This window comes from Falco naumanni, chromosome 6, assembly GCF_017639655.2.
Source record: "Falco naumanni isolate bFalNau1 chromosome 6, bFalNau1.pat, whole genome shotgun sequence".
Classification (NCBI taxonomy): Eukaryota; Metazoa; Chordata; class Aves; order Falconiformes; family Falconidae; genus Falco; species Falco naumanni.
In genome coordinates, this window is record NC_054059.1 from 83,399,280 (window position 1) to 83,413,150 (window position 13,871).

At 37.5% G+C, this 13,871-nt stretch overlaps 1 protein-coding gene across 10 annotated transcripts in view; it reads left to right on the forward strand.

Moving 5' to 3' along the window:
- RYR2 (ryanodine receptor 2) overlaps positions 1 to 13,871 on the forward strand; it is a 435,368-nt gene that overhangs the window by 320,573 nt on the left and 100,924 nt on the right. For 6 of the 10 annotated variants that reach the window (XM_040597875.1, XM_040597877.1, XM_040597881.1 and 3 more), the window contains 6 exons: positions 275 to 350; positions 2,955 to 3,081; positions 6,393 to 6,508; positions 8,060 to 8,124; positions 10,185 to 10,306; positions 13,566 to 13,615. In XM_040597875.1, the coding sequence (XP_040453809.1) occupies positions 275 to 350; positions 2,955 to 3,081; positions 6,393 to 6,508; positions 8,060 to 8,124; positions 10,185 to 10,306; positions 13,566 to 13,615 (556 nt within the window). The remainder of the gene's footprint in view (positions 1 to 274; positions 351 to 2,954; positions 3,082 to 6,392; positions 6,509 to 8,059; positions 8,125 to 10,184; positions 10,307 to 13,565; positions 13,616 to 13,871) is intronic. The other 4 variants (XM_040597876.1, XM_040597882.1, XM_040597884.1 and 1 more) reach the window with 1 other exon arrangement.

Below are 13,871 nucleotides of genomic sequence, written 5' to 3' on the forward strand. Positions count from 1 at the left end.
CTCTATCCAGACTATACTCCTCTTTGTGGTTCCTCCTTTTGTGTATTAACAGTTTTCTCTTGAGCACAGGTTCCTAATTCCTATGCATATCCTACCCAAATTCTATATTGTAATTTTTCAATAGAATCTCTTGTTTTCAGTGAACCATTACAATGTAATTGAAGTATTGAACCTCCCAGAGAACACAACTGGTTATTTAATATCAACCAGAAAATTGTCCTTCTTGGGGGTTAACCATTACAATATGTATCACTAAGCTCTCTGTTTTCCTAAGGCTATGGCTGAGATGATGGCTGAAAACTACCATAACATATGGGCAAAGAAAAAGAAAATGGAGCTTGAAGCAAAAGGTAATATCAACTATAAGTACTGACAGTATTTAAGTTTTCTGTGATTAGCTCAAGTCATGTATTTGAGAAAAGAGACTGGGAGGGAGAAAGAAAAAGGAACAACAAATTTTAACTGACAAAGAACAAATAACACAGTAACTATTCATAATTAAATATTTTGTGATTTTTAGTGCCTGGAAGTTTTTTATAGTACTGAATGTAACAGTTTCTGTTGAAGTAGTTTACCAATTCAAGTACATCAAAGGAAGAGAAGTGGAAGCTTGTAAATAAGTTTAAGCTTACATTACTACATTTTCCTTCTAGCATTAATCTTTCTGGCTATTGCCCGGTGGACTCTCATTTAATTTTAATTACTTCTTTTACTGCAGGTAGATCTAAAAGGGTGTTTACTAAGAATTCTGTGTATCATGTATTGAATTGACAAGTGGATAAACCTAGAGCAGATTCTTGAGTCCACGTAAAAATTGCATGTGCTCCGTGATCTTTACTTACCAAAATAACAATTTTTTCATGTGAAACTTACTGGTTTTCCTCTGTGTTAAACTAATTTATTTCTGTTAAAGCTAAAATATTTTTTTTCTGCAGATAACCTTATATTTGCACATGGAGGAAACAATATTTGGAGAAGGAGCAAGTTCTCATTTGTAAATGACTGAAACTAGGGTTTTGCCTTATCTGAAGGTGTTGAGTCTAACTGTATGCACCAAACTTGGCCTTTAACAGTTTTTTAATTGTATGTTTGGGTTTTTTATTAGTTGTAAACTTTTAGCAAAGTTGCAATAGTTAAGGTTTTATGAGAAAGTAAAATTCCACCTGGAAGTGCCTTTGATAAATCACCATGAATTTCCATGCCTTTAATTATGTTTCCCCTTAATACAGCTTTTAATATTTATAGCCTTTTTTAAAAAGAGCTTTCTTCAGGATAAGTAGCCACAGGATGGGCTAAATCTGGGAAATTGTAGGCTATGGGAAGACTTGATATTTAAATGGATCTACTATATTTGGCAGCTTTGGAAGCAGATGTTTGCCTCTGAGCAGCACCTCAGTGGGAACACTGTATAGTACTTGTAGTGTGCGAAGGAGCATAGTACCAACGAAGGCTAGAGGCAGCTATGGCGAGCGAAGGAGAGGTTCTCATGGACAGTTTCTTCATGTGAAAAGCAGATGTTTTTGTCAGCTGAGTAAAACCTGGCCCTCGAGTGTGGGTTTTTTTTCTCCACTATATACATATACATATATGGCAGTCTCAAACTACTTTTTTTTATATATATATCTCTATACATGTGTGAAGAACAGAACATTAATGCAGACTTCAGATACTAAGCCACCTGGAGGTTGCAAGTGTCACTCCCCTTCATTGAACACTTTGTGTGTATTAATTGTAATTGAAACATCTATTATAGTCTTAATGACTTCCTTAGGTAGGACATATATGCTTACTATCCTTATATGAGTTTTTGCATTTCTGTCTGCAGATGTGATAAGGTGGAGTTAGATCACATTTGTGACCCAATGAAAAACCCAAATCATCCAATTTTAAAGGCTGTACTTCCTAAAAAAATGCAAACCAACCAACCAAACAAAAAACCCATCAAACTTGCCCACTAGATTACCATATTGCGTGTATCTAAACAGATTCAGGCAGGAAAATTTTAGAATATGTGGCTTATAAAATCACCTAAGGATATGTGTCCAGTATTTTCTAGACGGAATTTGTTCCTTTTTTAAGAATATTATTACTAGAGACTTGCTGTAGTATTTTTTCTGATATAAGTGTTATCATTACCCATACAATTTCCTGGGGTTTTGTAGCAGTTATAATAGGAATATATTGTGTTCCACTATACAATGGTGATTGTAGAAGGTGAAATCCTAAGAATGTTGCTTTTTTGCAGATATTTATCTTAATAATAGCAGCTTTATTTTCCTGCCAAATTAACTATATACGTTCAGAGAGGTATCGATACATCAGCTATTTGTAAGCAATACAAATGCAGTTTATTCTGTTTACCTCTCTGTTTTGGCAACATCCTTTTGATCAGATTGGACAGTTGTCTGAACCACATTTGAATAATGAACACTATTTTCCTGTCTTTAATTTATTACTATAAAGTAGAACTGTATCACTTTCATAGATTTTTAGATATGCGTATATCTTGCTAAACTGCATGAACCATTTTTGCTGTCACCAGAATGTTAAAAGCAGGACTCTGTATGTGTTGATATCTTTGTTTATGTTTTGGTTTTTTTAAAATATAACTTTGTGGGGTTTATTGAAATATTTTCAGTTTCATTAAGTGAAGTTGTAATTACAATACACATTCATAAGTTAAGCACTTTTTTCTTCTCTAAGACATTTTTGCAGTAGGTTCAACCTGGTGCTTGCAGCAACTGATTGTTAGAAATGTGTTTGCAGCCATGTCTGAAGCTTCTATCTGAATATTTTTTAGGTTTGTGTAAAGAAACAGAAAATTGCATTGTTATTTCAGACCAGATTTTGCTGTAACGGGCTATGTATTATTATGACAGTGCTTTTACATACTGGTACTTACCATGTCAACAGATAAGCCTGTAACTGCTTTTAATTCTCTTGATGTTCCATAGTAGGAGGAGGCAACCATCCTCTTCTTGTCCCTTATGATACGCTCACAGCCAAAGAAAAAGCCAAGGACAGAGAAAAAGCACAGGATATTCTGAAATTTCTACAGATTAATGGATATGTTGTCTCCAGGTAATCGTCTGTTCAGTATTAGTTACATGGATGGTTTCTAATACTACTCAGTAGCCTCTTTTTTTTTTTTTTTTTTGTTAATAAAATTAAAAAATTGTGGTCATTTTTAGGTATCAGTACCTGCAAGTAAGAATGAGGTCCTTCATATAGAACTTTGTGAGGAAAAAATGGATTGTGGAGTTAGCAGGGCTTTCGGAGGACACAAGCAGAATTTTCCAGAATCTCTGTGCATCTTCTGCCTCTCTTCTCAACATCGTAGCATGCTTTTTCTTTCTGTTGTGTCTCCATACATCCAACTGTTAGTAAACTTGGTAATTTTCTACAAGTGATAGAATTATAGGTCAGGCATTTGCACCTCTGTAGGAATTTCTAGGGAATTGCTTTGATAAGACAGACAGTTTTATTTCTAAAATCTACTACTCATTTCTTTCAACTCAGTTAATATCTAGTGCTATTAAAATGTTTCAAAAGTGAAGTTTTTAAAAACTTTTTTTGAAACAATTCACAGTGTAAATGTAAAAACAGTGAATAAATTTAGTACTCAACAGAAAATCTGTCATTCAGTATGTATACATGCTTTTCTCTGCAGAATAACGTGAATAATTCCTTGCGGTTTTAATATGACATATTTACCTACTAAGTGCAGCATGAATAAAATCTTAATTAAATCGGAAGCTTTTCTGCCTCATCAGCATAGCTTAAAAAATATGCATCACTAGGAAAGGTTGAAAGCATATCTGGATTTGTATGACTTGAAGATTAGGAAGTGAATGAAACAGTCACAGAGATGGATTTAAGTAATCATTGTGAATTAATTAACCTAGCACATCTAGTTTAAATCTGCCTCCTTCTTTTCTTTTATAGCAGAGATGAAATTCAACCCATTTATAGAGTCCCACAGTTAATCCAATAATTCCAGGTAAAATCTTTTAGGGTAGCTGGAATAATTCAATTTACTTCCCTTCAGTGGAGCAGGATGTACAAAGAAGGATGTCAGCCAGCAAAGGTTTCTTTCTCATCCCCTCTCAAAATGACAAGACTGTCAGCTGTACTCAGGGTTACATGTTTCTTTTTGACAAATCCTTTTTATTTCTGTCTAACTGAAATACTAGTGAAAGTGGCTTTTGATCTTTGGAGGAGTGGAAGGCTAAGAGGGATGGTAAGGTAATCGTTGACTTGGACACACCTGTTATCAAGTAGATAGTTTCTGCCATATCTGCATCCTCCTGTGTTAGTCAAATGCAGGCCTTTCTCTCAAGTTCAACTCCATGTGTCTCCTGCTCCCGTGACCCCTGCACTGTCTAAACAAACAAGCATCTGATTCATGTTTGATTTTGGTCCACTTACCACTTTCTGCCACATATGCCTTGCATACATTTTTTTGTAGTCTTCTCTTTGACAGTGACCATTCTAGTCTAATGCATCCTCATGCAGACTGGGTTCAGGGAAGATACAAACGCCCCCTGCCAAGCACATGGCCTGTGACCCACAGTCCCACACCAGCTGCACTTGCCTTGCTGACACTGTGGGCACCCCCCCCCCCCCCCCCCCCCCCCAATCCCCCCTTCCTTAGCTGTTTTTTGGGACTTAGCTGTTTTTGGGACTCCCACTTGCTCCAGTTGCAGACACCCCAGCCCAGGGGTGCCTTACCCCCCCCCCCCCCCCCCCCCCCCCCGACTCCAATTGCTAACACCAGATCCACTCACACCAGTCCCTGCCAGTTAGCTGGCACTCTGGGCTCAAAGTCTGTAGGACCCATAAGGATGTTCCCAAAAGCTATGGCCTCTCCAACTACTGATGCTGAGACCCTCATTCACTCCTGTCGGTGGCACCACAGGCCTGGGGGAACCTACATCCCAAGTCTGACTCGGGTTGCTGGCCCAGTATCCACTCAATGCTGGTCTTGCCAGTAGCTGGCACTTACTCCTTACAGCACACAGATACTTGTGGGATAATAAGTAATATTGCAAAAGAGATAGTTAAGAAAAGGTGTAATAATAAGATAGGACAGACTTCAGTGATGAGGTGTATGGTTCAGTCAGACAGCTGGATTGACAGGCCATGGTTTACATGTGGCTGGCCTCTTATATACCACTTTTTGTCTTTTCTCCCCTTTGTTCTTCCTTGATCCTCCTCCCCTGCACACTCCGTCATGTTTCTGTAGTTCCACTGACCTGCCTCAAATATTCCACATCCTCGTATTCTTCATGTCCCCTCCTCTTAAGAGTTAAAAAATCCAGGTAGCCCTCTCCTTTGTGTCTAAAGTTTCTTAATGGCCCGTTAATAGTTAATTTGTAGCTGGAGACTTTCTGCCTCCAGCATTGTCTGCTTTATCCCTTGTCTACCAGGTTTTTGTTTCTGTGTGTTCCTGTTTATGGCTGCCCTTTTATCACCCCCTTATCACCCTGAGAAGGTCCTATTGTACCCTTGCAATTGTCAGATGACAAAGATGTTTTAGTTCCATAATCCCTTTTTCTGAAGCTGAACCTCACCATCATCAATGGTCTCATTTCAAACAGAAATCCGCACTACACAGGCGGTTATATTCAGTAGGTATACTTTTAAAACTTGCAAAATAACTAATGTACCTGGTGCCTCTGACAGTGGGGTGACTGACACCCTTGCTGGTTAAGCATAGCTTCTTCATGTGCCATCATTAAAGTCCTGACCCTACAGAGTCAAGGCTTATGTCTTTGCCGACTTGTTGCTAGCAGACGTCAGCCCACAACGTGGAACCCCTCTCTGCAGATTCATGCTTGCTGAAAGAAGTTTTTAATATCAGACTAGTAACTATGATGGAACATACTGGAAAAGGTAAACTGCAGTTCTATTGCTTTGGTTTGGTTTTCCCCTGATATTTCACAAGTGCTACATAGTGTTTCCATTACAAACAGACTTCTGGGGAAAAGTCATGACAGTGGAGACTAGATTTACTTCTGGTTTGATGGTTTAAATCAAAATACTTTGGCAGTTTCAAAACTCCTTCACCTAAGAATCAATGCCTGGCAGGAAACAAGACAGCAATGGCTTACAAGTAAGGGGAAGAAATTACAGTGATACTGGATTAATTTGATTGACTAGCCTAATTTTTCTGAATCTTCTTCTATAACCTTGGGAAATCTGAATTGCATTTTACAAGTTGCTCATAACCTAAATAAGCATAAGAGTACTGTTTACTTCAAACACAGAGCAATTCTTATGTTAATAAGCAGTTAATCATTACTAGAGAAAATGGCATCAGGCAACATGGAGAAGTAAGACTGCTCTGAATCCTTCTGTAGGTGTGAAAATTGACTTGCTTCTTTTTACAGAGGACTTAAGGACCTGGAATTAGACACACCTTCCATTGAGAAACGCTTTGCCTACAGTTTTCTTCAGCAGCTTATAAGATATGTGGATGAAGCTCATCAGTACATTCTGGAGTTTGGTATAGTACTCCTTGTGCATTTTCTTAATATCAAACCTCTTAGTTAATAATTCTTATAAAAACGACTAGAAAAATTTTTACAAAGACATATTCTTGGACTAGGAGTTTTTCTTCTAGTTTCTTCTACTTGATGAAGATAATGAATTTTGAAAAGTTATGTAGTCCACATATTCATTCTGGTTTCCCATATTCATTCCAATTTCTCATATTAATTCATCATTTGAAAAGTGTTCAGGCAAAATTTATGACTTCCATTCCTTGAAAAAGAAAGCTAGCTGCTTCCTTGAATTTATGCACAGATCTCTCACATGTGCACATTAACATTTACTATTCACTTGTAATCTCTTTTTCACAGAGCAAATTAAATCGGTCATTTGTACCATTTTAAAATTTTCTCTGGAGGAGGAAGTCGAGTAGAGAAACTTCTTTAACAGACTCCCACAATGGGAATGTTCTTTCACAAATACCCAGACTGTGTCTTGTCAACAGTGCTGTGAAGGAAAGGATTTAACTTGGTCGGCTTTTTTTTTAAAACTAAAAAAAAGTTTGGTAACACAAGTCAGCTTCTTACATGCGCAGTAAAAGCCAAAAGACTTGGCCAGGTGCAGCTTCTGTATGACCATGGAAGTTGCAATGTCACATAACATATACTGTGCCTCATGTCAAGACATAGATGCTGTAATTGACAGTGTTAATGGTAGCAACAGCATGGAAATTGAAAAAAATCAATGCTTTTCCAAAAGGCTATCTAGTTTTAAAGTGGAAATTATGAAATTTATGCATTATTATGTGTCATGGTTACAGTAGCAAAAGTCTGGCCTTGATAACTCAATGGGTTACTACTTCTGCTAATGTCTGATCATGATAGCTTCATTCTACTTAAATTTGGCATAACTGCAAGGATGATTATGAATAAATGCTCAAATGTTAGAAACACCGGTGGAACAAGTACCATTCGTGTCCCTCAATGGATTAGTAAAAAAAAAAAAAGATTATAAATAAAGGATAAATAATCTGGGAGCTATAGAAGGTTATGTCTGTAAAGAATATTTGAATTTTATAGTAATGGAAGAACTGAAGCAGTTTTAATTTTAGTTTGGTAGTTCTAACCATTAATTTTGTTCTTGAGACAAAGTCCCCAAATAAGTATTAAAAATTTGGTTTATAACGTTTCTCCTGGGAATGACTGGAGAAAGGTGTTCCATTAGAATCTGAGTTCAGGTTCCCAAATTGTCAGCAATAACTAGAAGAATACAAACATAGGACCATATTTTCATGTCACAAAAATATCCATATATCTTTGGACTATGAGGTGTCAACACTTTTATGAAGATTTGGACAAATATTCTTTACACATTTTATTTGCTGTAACTTCTCATGAGGTAGTCATAAAATGCCACTCTAACTAGTCTGTATACTGTTTGTGGTATCTTAAATCTATATCTAAACCAACCAGTATTATTTGATTATAGTGTACACTTTCTAAGAAAAATACACAGTAGACTGTAACTAGGATATGTGACAGGGAGCTTAATTTTCTTCTCTCTGCAGATGGTGGCAGCAGAGGCAAAGGAGAGCACTTCCCATATGAACAAGAAATCAAGTTTTTTGCCAAAGTACAGTATATCTTTATTTACTCTTTGTCAACATAGTAAGTAGTTGAGGCGAGAAAATATTTGTTAGTAAACATGATTATTGTCATAGTTGCACTATTCTGTGTTAAATTATTTTTATTCTTAAAATGGATACTAATAAAAATAGCTTGAAAACACTATTTTGAAGTATAATTGAAATATAGATATGAAAATATGAGGACTATATTTTTATTTTCATTATTTCCTTGCTCCATGATATGCAACTATTGATATGATGCTATTCATAACCTCCCTGCATTTTCTGTTTACTGTTTTAGTCTAACTTTGAAGATTTTTCTCTTTTACAATCTTCAGACAGATAAATCTGAGCACTAATTATTGGAATTAACACAGCTGTGTAACTGTCAGTGTCACCTTCCTTATTTCTTTCCTTGTTTTAAAACGATGCTGATGTTTCCATCACGAAATCCCAGAATGTTTGAGGGTGCAAGGGCCCTCTGGACGTCATCTAGTCTAACTTAACTGCTTGAGGGGTATCGCCTGGAGCAGGTTGCCAAGAGCCATGTCCAGATGGTTTTTGAGTATCTCCAAGGGTGGAGACTCTGCAATATCTGTGGGCAACCTGTCACCCTCACAGTAAAAAGTCTTTCCTGGTAGTCAGAGGGAACCTGCTGTGTTTCAGTTTGTGCCCATGGACTTTGGTCCTGTCACGGTGCACAACTGAAAAGAGGCTGGCTCCATCTTCTTTGCACCCTTCCTTCAGATATTTATACACATTGATGAGATCCGCCCTGAGCCTTCTGCAGGCTAAAGAGTCCCAGCTCCCTCAATCTCTCCTCATTTGAATGATCCTCTAGCTCCTTATCGTCTTTGTGGCCCTCCACTGGCCTATTTCTCTGATATGTCCTATGTCCCTGTATCTCTTGTACTGGGGAGCTCAGAACCAGACACAGCACTTATATGGCTTCACCAGTGCTGAGTAGACAGGAAGACTCACCGCCCTGGACCTGCTGACAATGCTGTGTCTAATGCAACACGCGATGCTGTTGGCCACCTTTGCAGTGAGGGTGCATTGTTGGTTCATGGTCAGTTTGCTGTCCACTAGTACCTCCTGGTCCTTCTCTGCCAAGCTGCTTTCCAGCTGGTCAGCCCTCAGCGTGTACTGGTACCTGGGGTTATTCCTCCCCATGTGCAGGACTTTGCCCTTCCCCTTGCTGAAAGTCATGAGATTCCTGCCAGCCCAATTCTCCTTTTCGTGTCAAAAGTTTTTACACGTTATAAAGTGAAGACACTCTGCTTATGCCTTTCCTATGTAAAAACTTGTACAGTGTTTCAAAGTGCCTTTTAAATTCATTAGTGAATAAGCAAAGACAGCTGTCTGCAGCATTTTCTAACCCTGATATCCTTGCAGTAAATTGTAATCTTGATACCGTAAAGTACGTCCATGTGGTACTGTTTCCCAAGGTCATTGACTCAGAAGCTGGCATTCCGCCTTCTTTTGAACCATGCTCCAAAAAGGAAGCAATTTCAAATTTTCTTACTGCCTGTTTATTTTGTATCTCCCGGCTGATACCTGCAGTGGGCACTGAGTAATGGTCACCACATGAAGTAAACAGGAAAACTTCTGTGGACAATACCTTAATGAGTGACGATGTTTGGGGAATTTTGTTTGACAGTATCTAGAATTAAGTCCTGTTAGTGTGCTGACAGTTGTAGGTGATTTTTTTTAAACCTACATTAAAAGGCGTTACCAGCGATAGTTGTGCCTGGGTATGTGGTACTAGACAAATCTTAAATTATGAGATAAAATGAAATTACACTTTCTGCCTTATAGTTCTCCTAAACCCCCCACAGATTAAGTCACAAAGATAATGTACAATTTTTTTCTGCTGCCTTTCCTCATGACGTTTTAAGTGCCTGGAATACTAAATAAATTAAAAGAGGGATAGGTGTTAAAGAAGAAAATAGGTTTTAAAACAGAAGACTTATTTCAAATCTCCTCTTTAGTTGTGACTTACAAAGTAGTAATACAGAACACGGTAAAGCTCTGAGATAACCACTTCTTTCTCATGTAATTTCAGGTTGTGCTCCCTTTGATCGATCAGTATTTTAAAAATCATCGCCTGTATTTCTTATCTGCAGCAAGTAGGCCTCTCAGCAGTGGAGGCCATGCCTCTAATAAAGAGAAAGAAATGGTGACAAGGTAAAACCTAAAATAATATTAATCTGTATGCATATGTATGCTTGTCTTTAAACAGCAACAGTTGATTGTAGGAAAGTGAGAAGTGGGAGGCAGAGAAATATCTTGATGAACATGAAAGCTAAACCTTTTTCGCTTTCCTATTAGGAAAATTCATGTATAAATGAAGAGTACAGCGTTACGATTATATGCTGTTTTAAAGGTAGTGGTGATGATTTTGGCATGCAGGGAACTTCAGTTTAGCATTATGCACAACAATACATCAGTTGCACAGTCTGTGGCACAGGCTGTACAATTGTGTATCAGTTTTCCTGTTGGAAATAGGTATGTATTGAAGTCATTATTCCTGCAAAATCTTGTGATAGATTTAAACCCAAACTTATTTATAATGGAGCTTCAGTATCATTATTACTCTCCACCATAAAAAGTAAACATGAGACAGTTGCATTCTTTCTGCTCTTTGGTTTTCTAAATAATAGTAACAGGAGTAATATGACAGAAATATCCACTTGATCCTTTCTCTGAAGTTATCCATTTTTGAGACCATCTCTCTGAGATACTTTTTCACTTAATTTCACTTCTGATTGAATTGAAATCCATGTTTCCCATTTAGTAAGGTGGACTACAAGCTTCCCACAGGACCTACTGCATACCTGTAATGTGCAGGTATGGTGGTTGCCTCCTTGGCTGTTACTGGGTCCTGAGCCATGCAAAACTGAACTGCTGTCCTTTGAGGCTGACAGGCAATTGGTGGTCATACAGACATGTGGGGTTTGCAAGACTGTGTGAATACTGAGTGAAGTTTCTGGCAACAATAATAAGCATAAGTAAGTAATGGCTGTCTCAACCTTGTGTCATCTCATGGACTAATTTAATCTGGCAGTTTGACTGAATGGCATTCTTCAGAGAATTAAAAAAACTCAAAATGCATGCATCTAGATAAAAACAGCACTCTATGAGCTGCTGTTTTTCTGCCTGTAATGTCCTGGATAATAATAATTTCCCAGTTTTTAAGTCATACCAATAAACCTCATACTTCTGAAATATGTCAGACATGGATATATCAGCATGCCTGCTGCCTAGATTCAGGATTTTTGCACATATGCTGTCTAGCTGTGTGAGATTCCTGAATGTGTACACCAGCAAAAGGATCAGAGCTGCTGCTGTACTTAATTGAGTTACCTGCCATCCAGAAGTGCCAGCCAAAGAGAAGAAAACACATGCGGGGAAACCTTGGATGCATGATAGCTATAACCAGTGCTATTGAGCAGTTTATTTCTTACCAAGATGCAGAGATTATTGAAACTAATTATATGATCCATTTCCTGAGGGGTTGTTTTGGTCCATTTTATATAGATTCCCAACATTTGTTTTGTGTTGTTTTGTTTTGCTTCCCCCCCCTCCCCAGCTTCCCCCCGCATTGTAGGGAGTTTGCCAAAGCTGAGTTTTGGATTTTCTGTTGAGTTTTTCTTTTAGTTTTGTTTGAATGCAACTCATGTGTAGGATTTTCTTCAAGCTAAAAGCAGTTACTGGCTGCCTTCTTTTTCCATGAAGACAAGCCTGCATTCATTAAGCTATGGAAGAATATAATTTTGGGTATTGACAATGCAGTAACAGTGTCAACAAATGCAATAATAATTCCATGTTCAGCAAATACATTAAATCCAGATCTCTTTTGTGGGCAAATACAGGTCAGACCTCTTCCTGAAATATGGTGGCATTATATTACATCTTTACTTGTAACCAGCCCTCTTCAGGATTGGACTTACTGCATTTCTCATCTATTAGACCATCTTACAAGTCTTTGTACTACTGGAGTTGTATAAAATTAGTTCTGGACATGAATTTAAGTACTGGCCGTTTGGACATTTCAACTTATGTATTTCTTTAACCTAAACTAATTAAACTGGAGATAATAGGTTTGGTCTGACGGTGAAAACATAGCATCTGCTGAATGCTAAAGTCAGTTGAGTAACACTTGTATGTTAGAAAATAAAATGGATTGTGAGCTATTTAATGTCTTTGTTAGAGTGGACGCAAGATTTATATGATGCTGCCATGCTTCTGTATGCCTTTTCCTGTTGGACTGGGTGAACCAGGATCCTCATAAAAGAATATACAGTATATGTCTGCCTCATGGAATAAAAAGTGAACAGACATCCCTGAACATGCACCAACCAGACTCATTTCTAAAACAGAGCAGTTGCTGTTGCTATAGTGGATCACTGTGCACTGGCTAATTACCTGGATTCAATACCACATTAACCTGGCTGTTCTGATTCTGGACATAAATAGTTCCATTTAGCACCATGCCTTTGTCTGTCAATGGAACAACATGTTCAGATCTCATCCATAATCTGCAGACATGCTTATGGTGTCTTGTGCTTTTAAATCAGAGGTTGATAAATAGCCTATGTGCTTAATAATTAAATAGCTTAATAAAATGGCATGATATTGTTCATGTCATTTATAGCAGAATATGCAGCATAAAAAAAATAACACTGCAATTGATGTTGCTCTTGGTGAAAATTCTCAGATGGAACTGGATCATGAAGACTGAGCAAACCCCTCCTGAATCTGGAGGCCAGTTCAGTTTGGGTAGGGCCATGTGCTCCTGCTTCTATGAATTAACAGAAAACTTCACTCTTCATTCTTCTGAATGGGGCACTGCTCATCAGCACAGGAAGTAATTCAAATGTGAAATTAAATCATTGATCATATCCATTCTTGTTGGGTTTTTACCGTGTAAGAGGGTATTTCTTATGTTAAGTGTGTTTAAAAAGCAATGTATTTGAAAAAAAAATCTGTGTTCAAGATGGCAAGATGCAAATTGGACTGGTTAAATATTTGCTATCAAACACTTCAATTAATATGATTTCCTTACATTTTGTTTTCAAATTGTCAGTGGTATCCTGAATAGCACACTGACCACATTTTACTTCTTAGAGCTTTGATGGTTATTTCCTTGTGGGTTATCATATAGGACGCTTTTATATTAATTAGCTTTGCTTTTAATTTTCTTTTGTTTCTTTAATTATAATATGTGCTTATTTAACCATGTTTGTTAAGGATATGCACTTAAAACCTCTTTCTTTAGTACTCTGTCCCACATTCTGCTCAGATAATTGATTCTTTCTGCGTGACATCATGTTGCTTTTCCTGCTCATATATCAGCTGTTATTTTTTCTTTCTCCCCCTGCCCCCCTTATTTATTTTTTTTTCTTTTCCCTTCTCTTCTCTTTTATTTTTCTTTTGTCTTCAGCCTGTTCTGCAAACTTGGAGTTCTTGTCAGGCATAGGATTTCACTGTTTGGTAAGGAGACCCTTGACAAATACTAGCATGGCCATCACTTGGTTTTCTTTGCCATTTTTGCATTGTGTTACGTGCTGCTTTGTTGCATGCTGCATGGCTGCATGGCTGAAATGCATGGTCTTCACAGACCACTAATCATTTAGGCTGGTAGATCACAGAATTTAGATTGAATAAAAAAGCTTTTGTAGTTACCAGTTTGGTTTTTTTTGTTTGGTTTTCCATGTGTCTTAACTAATATCTGGATTTCATTATCCTA